The sequence below is a fragment of the Microtus pennsylvanicus genome, chromosome 4 (assembly GCF_037038515.1).
Source record: "Microtus pennsylvanicus isolate mMicPen1 chromosome 4, mMicPen1.hap1, whole genome shotgun sequence".
Taxonomy (NCBI): Eukaryota; Metazoa; Chordata; class Mammalia; order Rodentia; family Cricetidae; genus Microtus; species Microtus pennsylvanicus.
The window spans coordinates 44,459,153-44,486,118 of record NC_134582.1 but is presented as its reverse complement, the minus strand read 5'-3'; the positions used below and the strand labels follow the sequence as shown (position 1 = coordinate 44,486,118).

Here is a 26,966-nt window from a genome sequence, read left to right as displayed (position 1 = left end):
AATGATCAAGTCTCAGCCATGGTTCCAGCATCCCTAGGTCGTCTGCCCACTCCATCTCTCCTCTGCCTGCAAGTCCTCTAATAACTTGGGAGATCAGCATGGTCTACTTTGTACTACAGTCTTCAGACTTAGCTTTTACATAGTAGAACTATTCCCACCCTCCAATGAAGTCCTACCTGGAGCACCAACGTAAGTAAAAGGAAAGTCTGAAGCATGTGTTTACCCATTTATTCATTCATAGGGCCACTCAGCTAGTATCCCTGGTGTCAACTGTGCCAGGCACCTGGCTGGACAAGCTGGAGCGCCCGCTTGCTAGTTTCCATAGCCTCTTTCTCTGACCTGGAACCCAGCAGCTCCATGAACCAGTGTGAAGATCACAGGTCTCATAAGATCACCCTGACCTGGAGTGAGCGATGAGAGACCCAGGCCTCTGAAATGCTTAACTTTGTCAGGTCTCATACTGCTCATCTGTAAGATGCACTAATATCACTGCATTGCATGCACACGTGAATGTCACCAGCCCTCAGTGGGAGCCCTGCTGGTCCCGAAGAGGGCAAGTGAAGCAGACACCATCTTCTGCCTTCAGTGTCCAGGACACCCCAGCCCCACCTTAAACTAGCTGTGACTGCTTGGAACAAATGTCCAGGAACAAAAAGCCTTGGGAACGTATTAGCTATTTCTTCATTCTTCCCGCTGCTGGGAGCCTGACTGCTGTCAGTATGGATTTCATAGTCCCAGTTCACATATCATCCTCTGGGGCCTCAATTCCCAGACCCAAGCCTGCCAGTGGAGAAAGACTTCCCCAACTGGGGTCTCAGATAAGACTTCTGCATCTCAAGGAACTGACACTGGGCAGATACAAACTCCTTTTAACCTGTGTCCTATGGGCCTGAATGCCTCTATTTGCAAACCTTCGTCTCAAGGACTTTTCTTATTCTTGGTTGGCAGTCTAGTGCCATGGCATGGGCTGTGGTGTTGGGCCAGCCTGAGCACAAATCCTGGCTCTGCTTCTACTCCCTGCTCACTCCTAGGAAAGACACTCAACTTTTCCGAGCTTTGCATCTGTGGAATGGGTGTAATAATACCACCAACCTAGCATTGTGGGGAATATAAATACTTCATCTACAGCCTTGCTTTACTTAGTCCTGATTTTCCGGCTGTGAAGCCTATTGTTGGATAACATAGTGGAGTGGGGTCAAGGACACACATGTCCATCATCTGTGTACCTGTCACCGAACCAGTGTGACCCACTCCCGCCATGACCCAACAGAAGTTTAATACCAGGAATAAATGGCAAAAGCCTCCCCCACCCCTACGGTACTCTGGCAAACAGGAGACTGAGCTGCAGTTTTTCCTTTTTTTAGTAGGTCAGAGAGCACTGCCTGTCTCCCCCAGGAGCCAGCCCTCTGCCTCCAGTATCCAGTGAGGCCGCCCCCCTTGCTTATGATACTGCACTCTGTGACATCCGGCATCTCTTCCTCCTGAGGAACTCTGTGTGTACGAGAAACAAGCTGTTTCTCTTCTCCATAAAGCTCAGCCACAGGGTCTGTTACAAGGTCTGCTTAGGCCACAGTCGGTCCTCCTCTGTGGGGAACAGCATCAGTTACCCTAAAGTTGAGGGTGTCTCTGGCCAGTGAGTTCCACAATTTTAGAAACCAGTTCATTCCCTGAGATCCTCAAGGCCTGAATATCACCCTAACGTCTCCCAGGAAACCTGGCTCCTGGATCCAAAGGTATCCCCCCCCACCAAGCATGTTCATAGATTCCTGCCACAGCCAAGTCGGCCCTCGGCTGCCTTCTTTCTACCCAGCTGTGCTTCTGAGCCCGAGGTCCCACTGGTGGCCAGGTCTAGACTGAGGGTCCTGCCGCACACTGAGAGCCGTCGCAGAGCCGCAGACGCGGCCTCCACTGGCACCGTGTGCTGCTCCAACAACATCTCCAGCAGCGAGTTCATCTCGGAGACGAAAGTGCTGGCCAGGCGCGTGCCTGTTGGGCTTAGCTCGGGCCCCGGTCCGGCTGTTTTGCCAAATGTCTGGAAGGTTCTCGGTTCCTCTGAAGCTGCGGCGTCAGGGGAAGACAAGTTGTCTCGGTAATTGGTGGTGAGGGGCAATGACAGTCTCGCCATCCAGGCAGGGTCAGGGGGACTCAGCTTGTCCAGGGCCAGACCTGCAGAGGAAGGAGAGACACGGTGAGGGCCAAATGCAGGGAAGCCAGGCAGGCGGGGCGGGGCTGTAAGCAGGACAGGAGCAGTGGACAAAGAAGGAAAGGGAAATGGTGGGGGACACACGACGATGGGAGCGGGACGGGAAGGAAGAGGCCTTGACGGGCAAGCTCCCTGGGCAGGAAAACTGCTGACCAAAGCCGGAAGAGCTTAGTTTGGAGGAGGCATGAGGATAGATAGGATTAGCCTGTTTGAGCCTGGCATGGAGGAACACATCTGGTATCCCAACACTTGGGAAACTGAGGCTGGAGAGTCACAGCAAATTTGAGGCCAGCCTCATCTGCCCATCAAGTTCCAGGCCATTAAGGGACCCTATCTCAAAAACAAGCAGAGAGAGAGAGAGAGAGAATAATAACCACTTATTAACTGCTCATATGCCAGGAAATTGCATAATTAACTCGTTTCATCTATTCAGGTGTTTGAGGTCAAGGGTCTTTTTTTTTTATATTTATTTATTATGTATACAATATTCTGTCTGCATGGATACCTGCAGGCCAGAAGAGGGCACCAGACCCCCTTACAGATGGTTGTGAGCCACCATGTGGTTGCTGGGAATTGAACTCAGGACCTTTGGAAGAGCAGGCAATGCTCTTAACCTCTGAGCCATCTCTCCAGCCCGAGGTCAAGGGTCTTATCTCCATTTTAAAGATAAGGATTCTGACCCTCAAAGAAGTCTTGTTTTCTAGGAAACCAAAACTGGATTGGACCTACGTCTGACGACTTTGAAGACCCTGGTACTCCCCAGCCCTACCCACTCTCTAGGAAGCATGGCCTTCTTGCCCCTGGGTGCTTCTCAGATGCACCTCTAGAAATCCCAGGGCTGACAGGGCCCGCATTGTCACTATAGGGCAACCTCACCTCCCACTCACACTGTTTCCTGGCCTAGTGTCCAGCTGAGAAGGGGCTGTCTGCCTGAGGATTGCCCTGAGAAAGGAATGGGGCAGTGGCAGCGACAGCCTGGTATTTCTGGCTTTTAAAAATAACGTCCCCTGGATTCTCATGTCACCATCACCCTTCTTTTCTCATTTCTCTCTCAGAAAATCCTGCCTAGGAGCTGGATGTGGTGGCACGTGCCTGAAATCCCAGCACTCAGGCTGAGACAGGAGCATTACTGGGAGTTCCAGGATAGAATAGCTTACGCAGAACAATAGGCCAGTTAGGGCTACATAAGACTATTTCTCAAATAACACCAAGCAAACAAACATGAATTCCAGCCCCAAAGACAAAGACCAAGCAGGAGGAAAAAAAGGAAATCCAGTTTCCTGCTTATGAAATACACACACACACACACACACACACACACACACACACACACGCACACACTCACACGCGGGGGGGGGGGATGGGTAGAGAACATGTATTAATGTTAACAGGTATGTAATGCTTGTTTCAGGTTAGTGGTTTTAAATCTGTGCAAGAAGGAAATAGGGCACAGTGTTAACTGAAATTCTCTGGGCATAAATGATTTGTTCTTTGTTTGTCTGTTTGCCTATATTTTATACATTATCAGAATGCTACTTCCGCAACTTGAAAAGGTCATTCCAATGTGCAGCTAATCATTTGTTTGGATCAGTGAATGATCCCCTGGTTCTTGTCTCTAGTTCTGGACTGTACAGGCTGGGTCTGGCCTCCTGCCTGGGACTTGGTGAATGTCTGTTACGTGATTAATGGACTTGCTGATTGACCCTTGACATAGGGAGACTGTAAACATTACTTCCCTGAGTCTCTGAGAAATAAGAACTCCAGCCTTTCCTTGTTCATGGTCAGCTTCAGAGGAGAAGGGGAAGTCATGGGGCATATGAGGACAGCTGGAAAGCGATGATGAGTTCACCGTGTGACCTTCATTACGAATTTGGGGAGTTCATGAAACTAATAAAATAGCCATCCCCTCCCCCGGGGTGTAGGCCACCGGAAGTCAGTATCGGGTGTCTCATTCTATTTCCTTTCGTTCTTTTTTGAGGTGAGTTCTCACTTTGTAGCCCTGGTTGGCCTGAAATTCCTTATGTAGGCCAAGCTAGTCTCAAACTCACAGATATCCACCTGCCTCTGCCTTCAGAGTACTAGGATTAAAGGACTTGGTGCCCCGCTATACCTGACTTCCAACCTATTTTTTGGGGACAGATTCTCTCACAGGAACCAGAAGCTCACAATTCAGCTAGGCTGGCCAGTCAACAAACCACTGGGATCCTCCAGTCCCTGCCTCCCCAGCACTGAGACTGCAGATGAACAGGCCTGACATGCATTTATTTATTTATTTATTTATTTATTTTTGGTTTTTCGAGACAGGGTTTCTCTGTGGGTTTGGAGCCTGTCCTGGAACTAGCTCTGTAGACCAGGCTGGTCTCGAACTCACAGAGATCCGCCTGCCTCTGCCTCCCAAATGCTGGGATTAAAGGCGTGCTCCACCACCCCCCGGCCAGGCCTGACTTTTAAAGTGGGTTTTAGGAGATCCAAACTTAGGCCCTCAAACTTTCGTGGTGAATACTTCACCCACTGAGTCATCATTATCACATGTCCAGATGGATTTTTTTTATCTAATCACCAAGTCCCCAGTCCTCAACACAGCTCTCAGTAGCCCCAGGGCATCCAGTTCTTTCCCACCCGTTTCTCCATCTTCCCAACTCACAGTGCCCAGTGCTTTCTGGGCTGTGGGGAGGCAGGACAGGTCAAGGATTGAGCCCACAAGTTCTAGCCACAGCTGGCCAATAACAGAATTCAAAACTGTAGCCACCAACCACACATGGGTACTGAGCCCTTGAGGTGTAGTTGGGATGACTAAGGACTCAATATTTCATTTTATTTCATTTCACTTCATTTAAACTTAAATAGCCATATGTGGCCAGTGGCTACCATATTGAGCAGTAAGGCTCTAGAATTTAGAGTCATATTGCCTGTATTAATAGCCATTAACTGCATGACCCCAGGCAAATTATTAAACACTTTTGACCTTCGGCTTTTTTCCCTTTATGAAACAGGGATAATGAATAGCCCCTTTCTCTTCATATTTTCTCCAGAGAAACTTACAATAGGTGACATGCCCTTATAAGGCTCTTTCGGTGCTAGTTATGGTTTTTAGCCCCAGAAAGGGTAAAACCTGCCATGCCTTGCAGCCAGACAGAACATGTGGGAAATAAATTAACTCCAGAAACAGAAGATGGGATGGTCAGGGGTACGGTGTGTCATGTCACCTGAAGGAGGTAGACTAGTTCCCACAGAAGGCACTTGGCTGGCGGAGTCTCGCATTAAAATGCGTATTATGTTTATAGTTAAAGCTAATTGTTTTCCTTTCCTTCCCTTCTTCCTTCTTTCCCCCTCCTCCTCCTCTTCTTTGTTCATTGTTTTATAGGCTCTTATGTAGCCCAGACTAGTCCAGAATTCATCAAGGATGATCTTGAGTCTCTGACCCTCTGGCCTCCACTTCCTGAGTACTGGGATTAAAGGTCTGTACCAACAGACCCATTTAATGCACCGTTTGGGAATGAACCCAGGAGCAGGCAAATACTCTATCAACTGAGCTATATTCCAACCCCAAACCAATGTTGTTGGGTTTTTTTTTTTTTTGAAAAAACAAAGAATCTCTTGATCTTCAATTAGCAGATAAAAGAGTTGTCCCTTTTCTGGGGTGAAAGGTTATTTAAATATGACAAATGAAGTGGTGCCGTTGAGTTTAGACTGCACACAGCATGCAGGTTTGGGCTCCCAGCCAGGATAGAGGAGACTCTGCGCAGGCCAGCTTACTTCCTAAGCCTGGGTTCACCTGTACATTTGGTCTTACCTACTCCAGAGGATGACCTGTTGGCTTTCCTGGTGCTCGACACACAGACCAGGACCTAGGAAGTTGTTTACTCAGCAGTGATCTTGTGTTATTCTCTTTCTTTTCTTTTTTTAAGGTTTATTTATTCTATGTTATGTATATGAGTGTTTTGACTGCCTATCTGTCTGTGTATGTGTGTACCCATTGCCTGTCAAGTTCAGAAGAGGGTGTTGGATTCCCTGAATCTAGAGTTACAGACAATTGTGAGCTGCCATGTGGGTGCTAGGAACTGAATCCAGGTCTTCTGGAAGAGCAGTCAGTGCTCTTAACCACTGAGTCATCTCTCCAGCCCTGCTTGTTATTCTTTTATTTATTTATTTATTTATTTATTATGTATACAGTATTCTGTCTGTGTGTATGTCTGCAGGCCAGAGGAGGGCACCGTATCTCATTACAGATGGTTAAGTCACCATGTGGTTGCCAGGAATTGAACTCAGGACCTTTGGAAGAGCAGGCAATGCTCTTAACCACTGAGCCATCTCTCCAACCCCCTTGTTTATTATTCTTTTTTTTAAGATTTATTTATTTAGGGGCTGGAGAGATGGCTCAGTGGTTAAGAGCACTGTCTGCTCTTCCAGAGGTCCTGAGTTCAATTCCCAGCAACCACATGGTGGCTCCAAACCATCTGTAAAGAGATCTGACGCCCTCCTCTGGCGTGTGGGTATAAATGGAGGCAGAAAGTTGTATACATAATAAATAAATCTTTAAAAAAAAAGATTGATTTATTTATTATGTATACAGTATTCTCAGTATTCTGTTTGCATGTATGCCTGCAGGCCAGAAGAGGGCACCAGATTTCACTACAGATGATTGTGAGCCCCTATGCGGTTGCTGGGAATTGAACTCAGTACCTCTGGAAGAGCAGACAGTGCTCTTAACCACTGAGCCATCTCTCCAGCCCCTGTTTGTTATTCTTTTTTTTTTTTTTTTGGTTTTTCGAGACAGGGTTTCTCTGTGGTTTTGGAGCCTGTCCTGGAACTATCTCTTGTAGACCAGGCTGGCCTCGATCTCACAGAGATCCGCCTGCCTCTGCCTCCCAAGTGCTGGGATTAAAGGCGTGCGCCACCACCTCCCGGCTCCTGTTTGTTATTCTTAATGATGATTTTTAAAAAGTAGGCCCTGGGTCTGGAGAGATGGCTCAGTGGTTAAAAACACTGGTTGCTCTTTCAGAGGACCCACGTTCAATTCCCAGCACCCACAGAGCAGCTCAGCACTGTCTGTAAATCCAGTCACAGGGGATTCAACACCCTCCTACAGATAAAGTACAGGCAAAACACCGATGCACACATAATAATTAAAAAAATAATAAACAATAAAAAAGTAGAACCTGGTCATTTAAATAAAGGAAAACTGGACATTTTTATAATCCCAGCACTTGGGAAGTTGGGAAGGAGGATTCCATAGTCAGTCTCAGCTACATATTGACAGAGTCGAACCCTGCCATAAACAACCAAACCCACCTCCAGAATTAAATAAACAAACAGATAGATAACCACTTTCCGAGACTGCAAGGGAAATAGAATCCTGGGCACAGCCCTCTGCACAGTGGAATGGACAACTCTGGAGTCTGGGTGCATGGGCGGATGATAGGCACAGAGACAGCACAGGGGTGACCTCAGGGCATCCCTACCTGTATGGGGGTCCAGCAGGCTCGATAGTTCTTCTTCCAGAAGTCGCTTCACAGAAAGGTTCTCCTCCTCGGAGCCTAGGGGGCCCTCTTCCAGGTCAGGCTCTGCTTGGCCACCAGGCCTGACACCTGGGCCATCTGAGCCATCTGAACCATCTGTGTCTGGGATGGGAGCCCTGTGAAGAGGCCAACCAGGTTTCAAGTGAGGAATTTTCACATAACTGTCTGTTCACGTCATCTGTGTCATTTGCCATCTATACAGGGAACCGATGCCTAGCCTGGCTTACGGAGTCAGGGAGCACCGGGTCCTAGATTCCCAGCCTTCCTGCTGACTGCTCCTCTCCTGCGAAATGGGAGTAATAAGTGTAACCCTCGTGGGGTTTGTCAATGAGACTTCGTAGGGAAAAGGTTTAGCACAGAGCCCTGCAGCGGTTTAAACAGTAGGCGCACAGGGGAGAAATGGAGCCATTGGTAGTGTTGCCCTCCATGGTCCCCCTTCACGCCTCTAGGGAGTATGGCATTTAGTAAACTTCAGTCGATGTGGTCATCTACCCAGTACCAGCCAGGCAGGGTGGGTTTTGCCTTCCTTATGCCTTGTTCTCTTCTCAAATGCGCAGAACATGGCCTAGCACACACTGGGTGTTTGACGAACACTATGGAATCAGTGACTATGGTTTCCTTCCTACTGACGCCACCTCCCAGAGCAAAGGAACAGGTCTGTGGGGGACGCATCTGGATGGGGCACCCTTGACTCACATCTACACCTGCAACCCAGCTTCCTGGCTTAAGCTGAGGACACTGTGTCTCACTGACCCTCAAGGCCTCTGACAGTCACTCAGGACGAAGCCCATCCCTACAGGTGAAAAGTCTCCCATGATTCCTATGTGATTTCTATTGTCCTCATTCCCCACAGTGACCGTTCCTGCTGCTATTAAGAGATCATCCAGAAGGTAGCAAACTGGGGGTAACGGGGTGACAACTCCCCTATGTCAGGCCTCGTGCTATGCAAGGTACAGGACTCATTCCACTCATGGGAGCCTGTCCATGAGAGCTGTTCCCATTCTGCCACCCAGAATTTTGCAGCAGCTTGCCTAAGGACCCCACGGGCTAAGCAATTAAGCAAGAATTCCAATCTAGACCCATGGCTCTGGAATGTGAGACTCTTAGGGCTCAGGAAATCATGTCCAAATGTGAAAGCTTTTAGAGCTGTGCCTCTGACCTCCTATCCCCGAGCTCCCACCCCCAGGCGAACGGATAGCCATCTAGAATTCCTTTCCCAAAGAAGGTCATAGAAACTAGAACTTTTCCCAAAGCCAACCATAAAGCCTAAAAACACACTTGAATTCCCCCCTTACTTTCTGTGTAAGAGCTGGCAATAAGGACATACTCTGGCTTGCCTAGCTTGATGGCAGGTTGTGAGTCCCTTGTTCCGGAAAAGCTCCTAGCCCATACCTGGAAGCAAGGAATGCTGGGTAGAGCAGCCAAGAAAGCCACACAGATAGGCCTGGCTGAGTCTAAATTTCAATTTGCCCATACCATTTTTATCCAATTATATTTTCACAGGTATCCCTGAAACACTAAACCCAATCTTGAAAAATGTGTCTTTGGATCTTCAATCTAAAGGCTTCTTCTGTATCACATAAAACAATGATTTAAAAAACTGTAATGGGGTCTATGAGATAGGCACCTCAGTGGCTAAGGGCATTTGCCACCAAACCCTCATGCCCCAAGTTCAATCCCTGTGTGATGGAAAAGAGAGAACAGACACCCTCTGCTGTCCTCTGCCCTTACACACACACACACACACACACACACACACACACACACACATCCCCTGACTCATATGCAAAATAAAGAAATGTAAAAGAATTTTTTACATTTACTACGGCTTTTCTCTTGTTCATTGGTCTGTTGGCAGTTGATTCCCACAGACTCAAATGTTGAGCCTGCAGAAGGGAAAATCTGATTCTCCATCCATTGCTATCCTCTGGAGGGCTCCTCGCTTCCAGGACTGCCCGCAGGAGCACACCCTCGCACTGACATCCTTATATAGCATGTTTGTAGGCCAAGAGAAGGAACGGTGAAAGTTACAGATTTCAAACCGATCAAGTAAGCAGGGGAGACAGTCAGAGCTAAGAGGTGAAGTAATTTCCTTAGCGACAAGGGGACCTGTAAATATCATAAATACAGTGGCCCCAGGATGGAGCCTCCGGAGTGGGGGGATGGGTGCTGTCTGCTGCATGTACCCCCTGGGCTGGGTTCAGAGGGTGCCCATTCTTCCACACTCACCAAGGCTGTTGGGGAGGGTGACCTAGGGGCCCAGAGGAGATCGTGCTGTGGGTGCTACCCACTGCTTACCTGCTGCCGCCGGGCTTGGCCGAGTATTTATTTCCTCGGTGGTTTGGTTTGGGCTGGAATTGGCCCTGATGCAGCAAGGACAGCAGCTGGGAGATTTGCTACAAGACAGGAAAAATCTGTTGACTCCACACAATTCCGACCCAGCACGCTTCCTCGCCGGATGTTTCCCTCAAACGCTGCTGCTTTCTTTTTATAGTTTTTCCTCTGGCTTCAGATGCTTCTGCGATCAGATAGGGGGTTGGGGGAACGGACCTGTGTGGCTGAAGCAGGGACCTGGGGGAGGGTGCTTCCCAGCTTTGCGGTGTCTCTGCAGGCCCTGGGCAGACCCTTGGAACCATCCCCATTAGCTTGTTCCCTGGAGTGACTGGTGGGCTTGGAGTGGAAAAGGCATTGCCAGAGCGTACAGTAGTTACTTTGGTAAGGACTGTCTTCAAGAGTTATTTTTCCCTTTGCACAGTGTTCAAACGTTCTGGCTTGAACTTGTGGAGATGTGTGTGGGGAGTATGCAAGGCTGCCTGGTACAAGGCAGAAATGGTGTCATTTCACCAATTCACTTATTCACCCTGTCAATGGACATGGTTTTTTGTTTATTTGTTGGTTGGTTGGTTTTTCAAGACAGGGTTTCTCTGTGTAACAGCCCTAGCTGTCCTGGAACTGCCTCTGTAGACCAAGCTAGCTACAAACTCACAGAGATCCGCCTCCTTGTGCTGGGATTAAAGGCATGTGCCACCACTGCCCAGCAATGGACATGTATTTAAAAGCATGTCTGTTCCAGGCTAGTGTTTCTGTGGGACTTGTAAGAATGAGATAGGGACCCCATGTAGTCTTTGGAAGCTCATGATTTATAAGGAAGGCAAGGAAGAAGGGGACAAAGACTTCACCAGAGTCACAATTATCCGTTTACTTTTTTGTCTTTTGAGACAGGATCTTACTATGCTGTGCAGCTGCCTTGAAACTCCTGTCTTAGCCTCCCAAGGGGCTGGAACTATAGGCATGAGCCACCAAACCTGGCTTTCATGCAGTTCAACAAATGTTTTCTTGAATTCTGACTGTGTGCCAGGAACTCCTGCTGAGACCGAAGGCTCCACAGGAATTCCGCCAGAGACTGGAAGGTCTTGCTTGGCTGTTAAGAAAAGACAGCTTCTGTTCAGGGTTCTCAAAGACTAGAAAAATGGCAGGACTTCAGGTAGATGGGAGAAGAGAAACTGACTAGATATTAATCCTGCACCTAAGGTCCCGGAGGGAGAGGAAGCAGCCTTAGTCTTCATAGACTTGGTTCTTCCTGGTTGCCAGCTTGTGGCCTTTCAGGCAGATTTTGAGACCCACGGAGACCTCAGCTTCATCGCCTTTTGTCTCTGAAGAGGTTTTGAATTCTCCACAGCATTGTCAGGGTTAATTAGATCATTGAGACTAAGACTTGAGGGTGTTACCTCTAAAAATGCTGCTTCATGGTGTCCAGCACTAGGGTGGCATGGTGACTTGGGAGAGTCAGGGTCCCTGAGCCTGCCTCAGGTAGATTCTGCCTCCTTAACCGGCCCAAAAGCCCTTAGAAGACAGGCACCTGAAAACCTTTACCCAAGCGACACTATGTAAGCACAACTTGAGGGCCAAGCCCAGTGTCACATCCTGGAATTCAGAGTCACTTCACAGTTGGAACCCAGACTCGGGGGTTAGATTCAGGCTCACACTAACTCTGTTCTTGCCTTACCGCCCATCTTCCTGGCCCTAGAAATCGCTTCCGGGTCCTGAGTCTCAGTTTCCTCAGCAGTAGGGGAATAATAATGAGACGAGGTCAGAAGGTAGTGGGTGTTGTGGCATTTAAATGAATTGAGCTGTGTGAATCACATGTTGACAGAGCCCCAGGTAGCACTTAATAACTACCTGGTGATAACTAATCTCCTCTGTGCCACACAACAGCTGCAAGAAGGTGATACCAACCCCTGCATTTTGTAGATATGCAACCTGAGGCACACAGTCCTTGCAGCGACAAGGCCTGGAACTTGAACTCAGGTCTGACTTTATTGTGTGGCTGAACTGTCAAAGAGACCTGGATGTTGGGCATCTTACTCTTGACCCCCAGTTGATTCCAACGGGGTGCCTTTCTTCCCATCACTTCAGTGTGTCGTGCAGAGTGTCTGTCGGCTCTCTACCGTCATGTCCAGTGCGTGGCATAAGAGTGCATCCTAAACCAGGCAGGTGGTGCATGCCTGTGATCCCAGCACTAGGGAGGCAGAAGCAGGCAAATCCCAGTACTAATGAGTTCGAGTTCCAGAATAGGCTCCAAAGCTACAGAGAGAAACACTGTCTGGGAAAACCAAAACCAAACCAAAATAAAGCAAAAAAAGAGTTCATCCTGAAAGCCTCTGGTGGATGAATGAGTGGAAGAATGAAGTAGTTGGCTGCAGTCCCCTCTGGGTTTGCAGGGAGCCCCAGGGTGAGGTGCCTAAGAGAAAAGCTAAAAACTACCTCCAAGTGGCTTCCTAGGAAAGGGTTGGAAAAGAAGCTGTGTCCCTGCTCCATGAGAAACCTGAGCCCAACAAAAATATGTCTCTGATGCTCAGCCTTGTGCAGCAAAAGCTCTCCGGACGTCAGAGAAGCAGTTAGGGATATGTTAAGCTCCATCCCTGAGAAGACCTCCCGTTTGTGGCTAGTAAACCCCGAGGCATGAAACATTCATCATCCCATTAATCCTTCCCCCCAGGGCAGCAGAGACCAAGCGAGCTTGACTTCAGAATTCCCATTTTGTAGATGAAGAAAATGAGACTCCACAGTTAAAGGTCATTCCCTACACTCTGCAGTTCTGAGCTGTTGTGTTTGGACTGGGATTTGCCTCACTAGACAAATTGTTTCCCCTGTCTCCCCAGCTGGTACACTCTGGGGTCTCAAGCAAGTCCCCTGAGGGAGTGTTACCCAGGCCTGACTGTTTCAAGGGAGGTTGTCTAGACACGATGAGCAGGTTGAGAGCAGGCATGGGGAGGTGCTTTGTGGAGGAGATAGTAACCATTTGCTGAGCAGACACTACAGCCCAGGCAGACACTGCTGTCCTGGCATGGCTGCCAGGGATCGATTCATTTTGTTTTCTTGCAGTCTTGCAGGGAGCATGCTGCTAAAGTGGGTACCTCTAACTATAAGCTGAGTAACTTCTCCATTAGCCACAGGCGGAAAGAGGTAGAGCCAGAATTTGAAGCCAGGCAACCTTACTCCAAAGTTCTTATTTCTAGTCACTACCTGTGCTGTGTTTGCTGTGTGTCCACCTGTGCCAAGCATGCATATGTGCTTTACAGGAATTAACTGATCTGATCCTCAGGACAACTCTGTAGGACACACACACACTTCTCACTGCCATTCCCAGTTCACCATCAAGGAAACTGAGGCTCAGAAACACGCCCAGGACCACACAGCTAAGATCCCTTGTCCCCAGCCCTTAAGTTCTACATCACAATATGCCTGGTGAGTCTAAGGGTGAATATGGGAAACGAGGGTGTCTATTGCTCTTGGTGGTGTTCTGGGGTGGGGGTGGGGGTCAGTGACCAGAAAAACAGCTGCCCATGCCAGAGGTACCTGCACAGGTGGAGAATCCCCAGCGAGCTCCTCCACGGGGTTCCGTTCCGCAAAAGCAGCCACGGACAGCCGGACCAGGCTCCTCAGAATCTGGTGAGGACCAGGCTGTCCTTCAGGAGACACTTTGCTGTTGAGGTTCCGCTGCCGTCTCAGGGTTGCAGAGGAGGCTGGCGGGCTCTGTGGAGCCTCCTTACTGCCCTGGTCTCCAGCCAGCCTCGCTATGGGGCTACCAGGCAGCTGCAGAGGCCTGGAGTGCGGCTGGCCCAGGGTAGGAGGGGACTCAGGAAGGCATAGGTTCTCTCGGGAGGCATTCCTCTGCCTGGGATGGTTGAAAAGAAAGTTGTAGGTGTCCTGCAGTACCTCCTGGCTCTCTGCCAGTGCTCCCTGGTTGCCTTGGTTACGCAGGGTCCTGTATAAGGTTGGTGTGAGGTGGAAGGGGGTGGAGTCCCAGACTGTCTCCATCAATGCCTCCTTACTGATATCTTTATGGGATGATTTAACGTCATCAACCTCATCCTCCTGGGCCCTGAGCATGGGCACCAGGTGAATATCTGCCTTCTGAATGTGTTTCTGGGGCCTCTTGGGCTGGTGGCGGTACGTGGACTCAGCTTCGCGACAGTTGTAGGCCCTATTATCCTTTTTCTCCGTCCGGCAGATGGACACGGACAGAGCCAAGATCAGCCCAAAGACGGCCAGCAGCACAGCCAGGCAGATCAGTGCCAGCACTGGTGTGCTCAGGACCCCAGGCTCATGAGCAGAGTCCCTTAGGTGGTCCACGCTGGTGACAAACACAACCCTCAACAGAGCTTGAGTATGCAAGGAGGGGCTGCCCTGGTCCTCTACTACTATCCCCAGGTCCCACTGACTCCCAATGAGGCTGCTGGCATTGGTGACATTAATCAATAGCTGCCCCAAGGAGGGGCTGAGGACAAAAAGATGAGCATCATTCCCACTTTGAATGCTGTAGAGGAGCTCCCCATTGGCCCCCGAGTCTGCATCTCTTGCCACAATCGTGGCCAAAAGATAAGACCAGGGACTGTGGGTAGCCATTGGTGTACCAGTAACTGCTGGCTCCAAGCCACTGGGATTCTCGATGGGCAACAGAAGGTGCCCCGTGGAGGCATTTACAAGCACTGAAAGGGTGGCTTTGCCTTCACTGAGCACAGGATGGATCACTTCTGGGGCGTTATCATTGGCATCCAAGAGGCTAACCCACACAGCGATGCTGGATGCCAGCTGGGGATGCCCTCTGTCCTCTGCTATCACCTGGAACTCAAAGCCCGCCATCTGCTCATAGTCCAGTGACTTCTGAGCAGTGACTTCTCCCGTCTCAGAGTCAATAGCTACTAGGTGAGAAACGGGGGAGTCCTTGATACGGTATGACACTTTTCCATTAATGCCCAAGTCGGCATCGTGAGCTTTGACAGTGATGAGATGAAGAAAAGGTGGGTTGTTTTCCCAAGTGGAGACCTCATAGCGGCTCTTCTCGAACACGGGGGCATTGTCATTGACATCACCGACCTGAATTCGCAGCTCCATCTCAGCTGATAAGGGCCGGGGCCCTTGGTCTTGGGCGAACACGGTGAGAGTGTATGTGGACCACAGCTCTCTGTCCAGTGTGGTGTTGGTGAGCAGCATGTACGTATTGCCGTTAGTTCTTTTCAGCCTGAAATGGCCCAGCTCTTGATTCAGCCAACAGTGGACCAGACCATTGTTCCCTGAGTCCAAGTCTTTTGCACTGACAAGAGCAATGAAACTGTCCCTGGGAAGATCTTCTGACACCAGCGACGTCTGGGAGGCCCATGTGATGTGGATGCTCGGAGCGTTGTCGTTGACATCCAGAACTTTGATGAGAACTTTGCAATGGCCTGGGATGGAATTGGGACCCAGGTCCCTTGCCTGGACATCCACCTCATAGGCAGGATTCCTCTCATAGTCTAGGCTTTGGCGCAGAATGATCTGGCCTGTCTTGGAATCTACACCAAAGGTATTCATCACCTCTGGGGACACATGCTTGCCAAAGAAGAATTCTACCTCCCCGTTGGGTCCTTGGTCTGGGTCTGTAGCAGTCAGGTTTATGAGAAGAGTGCCAGGGGCAGTGTCTTCTGGGATTTCTAGGGCCAGTGAACTCTCGGCAAACACCGGACTATTGTCATTGGAATCCAGGACATTGACCTTGACCATGCTGGTGCCTGTCTGAGGGGGATTCCCATTGTCATAGGCAGTCAGCACCAGATCAAAAAACGAGTGGACTTCCCTGTCCAACTCCTTCACCACCACAAGTTCTGCATGTTTGGTCTCATCGGGCCCCACGATAACATCCAGGGCAAAGTGTTCACTGGGAGACAGGGAGTAGGAATACAAGCTGTTAGGACCAGTGTCTTGGTCAAGAGCTCTGTCCAAGGGGATGCGTGTGTACAGAGAGGCACTCTCGGAGATTTCCAGCTCCTGTTCACCCTTGGGAAACTCTGGCTGGTGGTCATTGATGTCCAGGACCTGAATCTCCACATGAATCAGAGCCGAAGCTCCCATGGCCAGCACATCAAAGGACACTAGGCAGGGATCTTGCTGCTGGCATAGCTGCTCCCGATCCAGCCTCCTCGAAGTGCTGAGCAGGCCGTTCTCAGAGTTCAACTGAATCGGCAGTGCCTGAGGCAGCTGCAGGATCTGGAAAGCATCTCCTGCCTTCCCACGCCTCTCCTCCACTCCCAGTTCTTGGGACAGTTTCCCTATCACTGTGCCAGACGGCACTTCCTCTGTCACTTGGAATTTCACCATGAGAGTGGCCACCTCCTGACAACCCCCTGAAAGGAATAAGAAGCTGCCTGGCCCCAGAAGCCCTAGCAGGAACGGCAGAAGCAGCATCATGCTCACCGCAGGGAGGGCTGGACTCGACCAGCTGGAGGTCTTCAGAGGCAGGACACGTTCCTGGTTGGCTCGATCAGCCTGGATCTCCTGCCTCAGATCTGCTGGTACAACTTTGTCCCATAATTAGAAGATGCTGGAAGAAGCAGGATTCCCAAGCAAGGCCATCTCTGTGAAAAGTGATCCGAGCGGTCCCCAGACGGATGAATGGCTAGAGGAGATCCCTGCTCCCCAGCAGAGCCCGCTGGTTCAGTCAGCAGTGATGGGCAGGAACCGGTCTGAGACTTGACCTAGGAAAGCGGGATGTAGGGATCTAACTTCCAAACAGTCACTAGGCTGGGGAAGCAGAGAAGCAGCTTTTTCCTATGGAAACCCCACCTACAGGAAAAGGGAGGGCTGTGACTTTCAATGGCAATTAGCGAAGGAGCATTTCCTGTGGGGCTGAGAGGCCTGTCGCTGAAGAGGATGAGGCCAGGGCTCCTGGGACTGGCTGGATGGGAAGGTGCTGTCCACCAGCAAGGCAGCCAATGAGGGACAGGGAGCCACTGTGTAGCCAGGCGAGCAAAGAACTCGACCTATGCTGATGTCCCTCTAGGGCACTTCAGGCTCCCCATCTCTCTTCCTCATCTCCCTTGTCAACCCCGGTGCCTTCTTCCCCCATTCTTCTACCTTCTGCCGCTCCTTGGACTCTCCGCCTCAACTTTGCCCTCAGGCTTGTCTCTCGGAGAAGCAGCTATTAGTAGAAAAGTCACAGGAGCTAAAAAGTGGCATGGGTTCAAATGCTGACTTTGCTGCTTCTCAGCTGGGTCTTCTAACTTAACCTCCCTGAGCCCCTGTTCCTTCATCTTCACGGTGGGGTGTGGAGGAAAATAATTGTCCTCCCTGAAGGAACCTGTGAGGCTTGAATGAGATGATATGCAAAATCCCTTGGCCTGGTCCTGGCCTCAAATCACAAACAGCCATGTTGTTTGGGTAAGGGTATTGTAGTAGATACAGCTCATTTCACCTGCGGCAGCTGCTCTCAACATTGGCCATGGCTCACACTGACCCCTGAAGGTGCCGGTGGCTCTACCAGAGCTGTAATGCTGTCTGATCTGATCGCAAGGCTCCCCTCCCCCGTCCCCTTCCTGAGATCCTTGGGATCCATTGTTCTCTACATCTGGTCCAACTTGAGTCCCTGTCTGGGGAACCCCCAGCCTCCCTTCCTCTGTCTCGAACTTTTCACGCTTCCTTCTCCCACACCTTCCTCTCCCTTTCATCCGTCTTTCCCTCCCTTCCTCCCATTCTTCTCAGCACACTTTTGTTTATGAGAGTCCTGTGAACAGCCGCCCTGCCTCCACTCCCAGCCCTGGTTTGAAGGTGAGCCCTCGCTCCCATTCATCCTCTCACTTAGGCGAGGTGCAGGCAGGCAGAGGAGTGGGCAGTCTGCCTGTGTGGCCTTGTGGCTTCTGTTTCCCCCTTCTGTTGCCTCCAATATCCTTTCAGCCTTATGCCTCAGCCTTATGTAGGTTTATTCTGGAGGTCTGTAAAGCATTTGAAATGGTGGAAATTAAGGTCAGCTTCCCAGAGATGGGTGTCTACTGCTTGAGTCCTTGGGGCCAGAGATGCTCCATTTGGACACAGTGATACCACTCAGGCTTGTTGGCATGGAAATCCATGGCAGTCAGGCTTGGGGTGGCTGAGGGTTAGCCACGTGCATTTCCTCCCCTTCCCTCTGCCCTTTCTCTCCTTCCATCCTGCATTCACTTCTGGAGGTTGCTCAACCATCTCACTGAGCCCACTAAGTCTTGGCGGGGGTCCTAAGTCTATAGGGCCATTTCCTAGGGCACAACTTTGGGGACGGCCAGACCCTCGCAGACTTAGAGCACAAATGATTAAGTCTCTGAGCCTTAGCTTCCTTCTCTGCCATCTTTCTTATAAGTTTATAGTAAGGATGGAAAAGCGACACCCATGGAGGCCTGAGTGTGGGGCCTGGCAGGAAGCATTCAGCAGGTAGGGATGGCCATTTTCTCTTTCTCATCTTTCAGATTTAATGGTTCAAATGCAAATGAGGAGTCAGTCATGCATTTACCTTTCTGCTTCTGTTCATTTGTTCATTTTTTTCTTCCTCTGGTCTCTCTTAGCTCTGGGTAGGCAAGGCTCAGCCTATATATACTAAAAGGGGAGCCATGTGGTTCCCCTCAGAGCACGGGAACACAGTGGATGCTCATTGTCCTCTGGTGACAGCCTACATGATGACCTCACTGTCTGACCCTTATTCGTCCTACTGTTGCACCATGCAGCAGAGAGACCGTGACCCGAAGGGGCTAATGGTCAATGCGAAAGTAGGGGAAATGGAAAAGTGAGCCCAGCGCAGTCACTGTGGACTGTGGCCTGAGAGTCAGTGGCAGTGCCTTGAGACAAGTGCTCGGTCATCCCTGATAGACAGGAATAGTTCACTAGGGCAACGGGAAGAGCAGAGAAAGGCAAAGCAGGCCACTGACAGAGACTGGGCAGAGATGGCTCCTTGTGCTGCATCTGGAGGGTCTATGTGGTACAGAAGAAGAAAGATGGGACCAGGGTCACTGGATGATAAAAGGCCTGGGCCCTCACAGGAAGGACCTAAAACTTGTTCTGGAGGCCAGAGGAGCTTTGGGAAGGCTCGGGCAGGCCCATGAGATCAGCAATGACTTGCCAGGCTGTCCTGAGTGATTTACCCAATCCTCTTGTTTCACCCCCTGCATGGCCAAGTTATCAGGTTGAAGAAGCTGAACACAGGAAAGTTGTCCAAGATCCTACAGATTTACCTTCCAGAAAGCCTCTAAAGCTGCTCGCAGAAAGGTAGCGGAGAGGGGAGGCCAGTTGAGAGCCTGCAGGAGAGCTGAATGCAGAAAATGTTTGCAGAATGGGAATGTTTCCAGAATGCCATCTGGTGGCCAAAGGCAGAGAACAAAGCACAGAGGCACAGAGGGCACAGCCACCAAGGTGGGAGGGTTCGTAGAGCTGCTCTGCACAGATGTACATAACCAGAAAGATGCTACAAATCATAACACATCTCAGTACAGTAGTTCTCAACCTTCCTAATGCTGTTACCCCTTTAGTATAGTTCCTCGTGGTGTGATGACCTCCCAGCCATAAAATTATTTCATTGCTACTTCATAAGCGTAATTTTGCTACTGTTATGAATCATAATATAAATATCTGATACGTGGTCCCCAGAGGGGTCTGTATCCACAGGTGGAGAACCATTGTCTTAATAGATGACCAAACTTGGGTGTGGTGGCACATGCATATAAACCCAGTGCTAATCATGAGTTCAAGGTTATTCTTGGCTATATAGCAAGTTGGAGACCAGCCTGGGCCGCACGTGATCCTGTCTCAAAATAGCAACAACATCAAAAGATAGATAACCAGGGCTCAGAAACAATGGAGTTCATGATTTTACATGTGATATTTCTATTCTTGAAAAGAAATTGCTATGCATATTGAGCAATGCTATATACAATTACATATAATAAAACAATTTATGTGCTTATGCCTGCATGTGTGTATTATGACCTTGAATCAAAAAAAAATGAGCTCACATCACGAGACTTTGAATTTGTATTTTACTTGTGTTTTGTTGTTATTGCTTGTTTTGGTTTTGGGTTTTAAGTTCACGCAACTGGGGTTGACCTTGAACTCCCCGCAAAGCAAAGGATGACCTTGAATTCCCGATCCTCCTGCTTCTGCCTCCTGAATGAATATTGAGATTACGGGTCTATTCACAGCCTGCTAGGTGTGATTTTTTTTCTTTTATTGTTGCCATTTGCGTGTTTTATTGGAACTGGTGCCGTAAAGTTGAGCTACCCACCCCTTCGAAGTCCCAAAGGTTTATGAAACAAGACATCAGATTGCTTGCAGGTGGTTTGTCTCTGGGAAGGAGGCCTCCATGTTGTCCTTCGCTCTTCTTCCTTCTTCTGAGGGAAGCTGACCTTTAACAGCAGTCTGTCAAGGGGTGACTGAAGCTGTCACTGGAGTTTGTTTAGGAAGATTTCGTTTCCTTGAATTTTGAAAGAAGTTCGGAAGAAGTAGAGGAAGTATTTGAACTGGGTTTGAAACGCTGAACATGGCCTCCCTCGGGTCCTAGAGATTTGAAGACAGCGGTAGATTGGGGCTGCTGCTTGACATCTTTGCTCACCCTGAGCCTTGAGGTGACTTCTTGAGCATGGCAAGGCACTGAGGGGTAAAATGAGAAGGGTGAGAACCGGCAAATCTTTTCCAAACACTTGGAATCTCCAGGGCTCACACCAGTAAGATGTATTAAGGTCTCTTGGGGCATTGGCAGGACAGCTAGATAAAGGCTAAGCCCACCCTCTCAGTATAGTTGTCCTGATTTGGCCTTTTGGATTGGCTCTCCCAAGACAGCTCCGAGGAGACTTGGAAGCCTTGGCCTGAGGATTATTCCACTCATGAAGGTGGCTGGACCATCCAAGGTCACCCTCCTTTTAGAGCCAGACCTTGCTGAAGTGAGAGCCAGGAGTCTTGACTAGGGGACCCAACTAGTTATTTTGAGTCACTTGCTCTTGGCATGGCCCTTTAGGGCTTTACTAAGGCAGGTGACAAATGTCAAATCTCACACCATGGCATCTCTTTCTAGACAAGTACAGAAAGAAAAATGGACTTTGCAAGGAGAAACTTGCCAAGATATAGGACTTTCCAAGAAATGAAAAGGTGTTCTGTCTTAGAAAAGAGTAGTAGTCCCCAAAGGGGTCACACATGGAAATGACTTGGAAAGCCTGCGAAATGCATATTTCTCTCCTTTCCCGGTCTGCCAAGGATGATTCTTCAATTTTTAGCTCAATTATCCCTCCTTCTAGCGGGCCTCTACTTTCAGATAACCAACCAGGAACCCTTTTCTGGAGAGATCACATTGATCTACACAATAAGATGAAAAAAAAAAATAGCAATGAAACTTGGTCCCTGGAGAAAGCAGCTGGAAAGGGAATGGACGGCGAGCAGGACATTTGAAATCATGGCAAACTGTGTACCTCCTTCACTATTTTCAGGAAAAATGCAAAATTAGATTGATGGTATTTTCAATCTCTCGCTCATACCAAACTCCAGAGGGGAAGGGCACTCATTTTCTTGTTCCTTTTCTTTTTCCTTTTTGGATTTTCGAGACAGGATCTCTCTATGTACCCCTGGCTGTCCTGGAATTCACTCTGTAGACCAGGCTGGCCCTGAACTCAGAGATTCGCCTACTTTTCTGCCTCCTGAGTGCTGGTGACCCAGACCTTTAATTTACTTGTTTTAATTCTGTCTATTGTTCGTTTGTGGTGGTGTTGTTATTATTGTTTGATTCAGGAGCTCAGGAGCTCAGGCTGGCCTTGAACTCCCGGTCTTTCTGCCTCATCTGTCAAGTCTTGGGGTTACAGGTGTGTGTCTCTGATCCTGGCTTATAGACTTCAATTCTAAGACTCTTTAGGTGATTCTGACATACACTGATCTCTACCCCAACCCTACCGGGAACTCTGAGTAGAGTTTCTCAGAAGCTGCAGCCTTATAAAGTCAAGTCCTACAACCAGCTCTATAGCTTCACCAGAAAGTGAGGATGCTTCCCGCCAGCATCCTCTAGGTCACCTTCTCTCCCAATACCTGTGTCTCTCTGTAGCCACCTGGTACGGTCTCCACATTCTGCACAGTTCTCTCTTTCTTAGACCCCACCTTTGGCTTTCCTTCCTTATGGCTCCCAGGGGTAGCATGTCCCAAGCTACTGTCCTCAACCCTCTCCTGAGCATGACTGACTCCGATCCAGATCGCCAGACTTGGCGTATAAAATATAGAATGCGCCGTTAGAGCTGAGTTTCAGATAAACAGTGAATACATTCTTGCTCTAAGTATTTTTACCCGACAGTCCTGCTCAGATAGAATATTCACTTCAGTACAAGTTTCTTCCCGTCCCCCGACACCCCACAATTTTGCTCTCCGCAGTGAATTTGAAAATGTACCAGTAAACACAAAAGCCAAACACATTGACTGCGAGCGCCATCTGCACCATGGATATTCAGAAGCTGACTCTGTTGATTGGCCTCGTTGTGTGCTCAGCATTTCTGGGTCAGTCTGGGATCGAACTGTTCTCACACTGAAAGAACCAGCCCAGAGGAAGCTTGGATCGCACTCAGTCATTAAATCATTCAGTCACCCAATCATTCATTTATTTGGTGGAATTGAGCATGTTCTTCTCTGTTTACAAGGTCACTTTTTAGTGGGCAAGGGAAATAGCTCAAGTTGACCCACATTCTCCCTCCCTCTGAACCTTGGGGTTGGATTTTTTTTTCTTCCCATAGAATCTAATCAGCCTAATCCTCTCCTTGCTCCAGAAAGGCTCTTGCAGGAAGGAAAATGAGCCTTCCCATCGTTACATAAATTCTCATGGGGCTTCCCTTTACAAGCTTCTGACAGCCAGGAGTTGAGCCCGGAGCTCCGAGAAAAACTGTCGCCCTCTGATTTATGATGGCAGCTGCAGCTAAACTTCACCCTCTTCCCTCCTCACAGAACCATGTTACCTTGGGGTGACAAAACTCTTTCCACTCTCATTCAGGGGGATAATAATAAAATACCAGGTTGCAAGTATAAACACGATCATTCCGTGCCTATTACTATAACCAGAAGCAGAGGAAATACTCCACGCTATCAGACTCCCGAAGCCTCTGCAGGGATCTGTCCTCCGATGACCAGGAAACTGGTCACACCAGCAATCTGATTAGCTTTTCTGATCGACACTATTGACCGCTTTATTTGCTAATAGTGTCGAGATGCTTTAAGTGTGGCATAGGGGAAAATGATGCGGGCTCAGGGCTCCCCCTGTCCAGGTTCATAGCTTGGCTTTGTCCTTGTCAGAGACAAGGACAAACCAAAGACCTTCTCCATGATCAATTCCTCAGCTTTAAAACAGGGGTGGAGGCACTAGAGTGGTGTCTCCATGGTTAGGAGCATGTGCTGCTCTTGTAGAGTAACTACAGTTTCTAGGGCGATCTGATACCTCTGGCCTTAGTGAATACCTGTACTTATGGGCACATACGTATACACAATCATACGTAATTAAAATTAAAAAGTAGGGATGGTGACAACTATGATGATGATCATGACAATGACTGTATGTTGGGTTGCAGTATGCTGAGCTCAGTCAGTACACAGCACTTCCTGCAGAGCCCAGTGTGTGGTTAGGATTCTGTTAATTATTCATAGCAGAGTTATCTGCGTACTTCTGCTTATCATTTGCTTGTTTTATTTTGTTTTTTAGGAGGAAACCTACATTCAAAAAATAGCAATCGAGTTTTCAGACTCCCTTAAGATCTACATAGTAAACAAATACACAGTACTGACCAAGGGTCAGTGATAATGGCCACTGGATGTTTAGTTTACTTCCTATTGCTGTGGGAAAACACAAGCCCTTCTCTCTCTCATTCTTTGTGCCTCTAAAGCCAGTATCACGTAGATGACACTGCCAAGGCCAGCTGCCAGACTGGATGGACCTCACTCCTCGAATCCCATGGGCAAAGCTTTTATTCAGCTATGCTTTAGGAGCAGAAACCAGCTTAGGGTCTTTGGCAAGTTGGAAGCTTGGCTGTGTGTGGTCTTATCCCGAGGCACCCATCCCTTTATTCCAGTGCAGACCCATGTCCTCTCCTGACCCCGTTACCTTTCAGCAGAAGCCTTGGCTGTACCATTAAGTCTCCTGGTGTTCTTTTTCTCTTCACACTGTGTGTTTTGTATTTCTGTCTGCCTCACTGCCTCTTTTTTGATTGTAGACCGGCAGAGCAGTTATCAATAGTATCCATACTACAGATTCATTAGTATACTGTCTTGAACTTGCCTCTACTAAAGAAATTAGTCCCTTGCCATTTAGTTTAGCCTCAGGCAAGTTCTTAGGACAAGTGCAGAAGGCAGGCACATTCTTTGTTAAAATGTCACAGGAATGGCCTCTCACCTAGCTGCTAACATTCCCCTCTGAAATGGCTTGAGCTGAGCCTCTACAGTCCTCCTTGCTCCCAGAACTCTCTTCTGAGAGCCCATTCCACTTTGCTTATAGCATTAAACCACTTTTCTAGTCTTCCACAGTCCTCCACCCCCCACCCCCCACAAAAAATCCAAACGAAATGAAAGAAAACAACCACGGTCAGGTCCCTCACAGCAACAGCCCACTGTCTGGTACTGACACCTTTCTTTAGTTACTTTCTATTGCTGTGATGAATCTCCATGACCAAAGCAATGCACAGAAGAAAGTTTGTTTGGGCTCACGAGTTCAGAGTAATCAGAGTCCATCGTGTCTGAGAGCCTGGCAGCAAGTGGCAGGTGAGCGGCAGGAGCAGGAAGCTGGGCGCTTACATCTTGTGCTGCCTATATGAATCTAGACAACAGATTGAAAACAGGCAAGGCTCCTTCATCTTAAAGCCCACCCCCAGTGGCAGGCTTCCTGCAGCCACGCCATACAACAGTGCCGCCAACTGGTGACAAGTGTACAAATGCCTGAAACCATGGGAGATATTTCTATTTAAAAAAAAAACACACAGTAGGATACCACAGTGATAGAATGCTGGCCTGATATATGGAAGTCCCTGGGTTCAATGCTCAGAACTGGAAAAATTCGAAATTCAGAAGTCAATGCAGGGCAGGTCTCACCAACGTCTAGTCTTCTCTGGGACTGGGCAGAAGTTTTATTTCTGAACTGTTGTTGTCTAAGTGTGAAGGGTCTGGTTCAGGGATGACTGTGATGGTGGCCCCTGAAAGGAGGCTGTATGTGGAGGTGAGTTTTTGAATGCCTACTGGAAGGCAGTAAGTGTGGGACCTGGTGGAAGGCCTGTGACCTGTGTAGTGACCATCACACTGTGTGACTCATGTCCTCTCCTCATCTGCTGTAGCTCATACAGCCCATTCTCTGACAGCCGGGGGCCCTCATCTACAACCAGAGGATGGAGTTTATCTCTTCCATTCCCGAAATTCTTATTCTTATCTATGATTATGCCGTCAATCTTTATACATATATATATACACACAATATGTATACATATACACATATATTTGTATATTTATACACACATAAACACATATATTTTTTGAGATAGGGTCTTATTCTGTAGCCTAGACAAACTGGGATTCACTTCACTGTGTAGCCCAGGCTAACCTCAAACAAATAGCAAGCCTCTGCCTGAGCCTCTTAAATGCTGAGACTGTTAGGCATGCCTGGTTTCATTGTCTCACCAAGTTTGAAACTAACTTCTATAAGACTTTCTATTTTACAACTTTGGACCAGAACTATTTCTTCCTCTGCATTATTTATTGCAGCAAATTCTAATTCTCTCACAGACTACTGGAGTCAGACCACGAGGAATCTGTCCTCATCCCGGCTGCATCATATAACAGTACTGGAAAGATCACTTCCTCCTACTAACACGATTTCTTCCTTTACAAAACAGGGAGAGAGAATTACCTAAGTTATGGAGTCCTGAGTTTTTAAATGAGGTAATGCATATAAAATGCTTAATAAAGTGGAGAGTTGGACACAAGGGAAAAGTTCAATCTGAAAAACCAACCAGGCAGTCAAAACCAAAGAGAAAAAAGCCTGCTATTTTCATGGGGTCTAATGACAAAATTTATTAAAGAAAACTTTAGCCAATCTTTTCCTCAAAACTATACCCTAAATCTTTAATTTGCTTTTAACTTCCACCGAATTATTGAGTCTGTTTTGAAACAAGCACTCTCTTCCTTGCTCACAGTGCTGTGACCTTTGGGGTGAGGTCACGGCATGATGTCACAATCCATTTTCTGCTCCAACTTTGAGACTCTCTTGAGCTGATTCTTGAACTACTTTGCTCTTTACATCTGAGAGATCCTGAGGTATTTGGTCTCATTTGATGTTCTTCCTTCACCCCTTTGCATCTGTAAAGGGGTGTGTATCTCCCTTGCTATCTATTCCAGAGAGTTTCACTTGAATAAGACCTTCAGAATCCTGTATGCTTGGGCTAGGGTCCCACATCTGCAGTCTACTCTTTTGGTGGTTTTGGGGTGGGGGACACAGAAGGAGAACATAGATCATTACTATGATCTATATTACTAGATCATTAGTAGCACATTAGCTTGATGGTTCCCAAGGGAAGAACAACGTTTCTGTGTTCTGTTTAAATGTCGGGAACAACACTATGTAAGGCTCCCCTTGCTTAATTGAAATATGATTCACCTGCACTAAAAAGTAACCCTCTAAAAATATACAATTGGTGGTATCTAATACATCCACCAAGTTGTGCAATGGTCACTGCTAATTCTACCCCTTAGCAGCTTTCTATCAGACCCTCGGGCTAACACTGACCTACTGACTACCACTTTGCTTTCTATGGACTTTTCATATAAGTGGGAAAATATACAATGTGGCCTTTTATATCTGACTTCCTTCACTTGGTTTAATGTTTTCCAGGTTCATCCATATTAGAGCATGTATCAACATATTTTTAATTGCTGAGTAATATTCCACTGTTGGGATATACCATATTCTGTTTATTCAT

General features: G+C 48.3%; 1 protein-coding gene across 1 annotated transcript; it reads right to left on the bottom strand.

Annotated features, from left to right (window-relative positions):
- Nucleotides 1-214: 214 nt before the first annotated feature.
- Pcdh12 (protocadherin 12) lies at nt 215-16,779 on the bottom strand. Its single transcript, XM_075968805.1, has 4 exons — nt 13,582-16,779; nt 10,021-10,118; nt 7,666-7,838; nt 215-2,166 (listed from the first exon to the last, which is right to left on the bottom strand). The coding sequence occupies exons 1-4, from the start codon at nt 16,447-16,449 to the stop codon at nt 1,757-1,759; spliced, it is 3,549 nt and encodes a 1,182-aa protein (XP_075824920.1). The 5' UTR covers nt 16,450-16,779; the 3' UTR covers nt 215-1,756.
- Between the last annotated feature and the right edge of the window lie 10,187 nt (nt 16,780-26,966).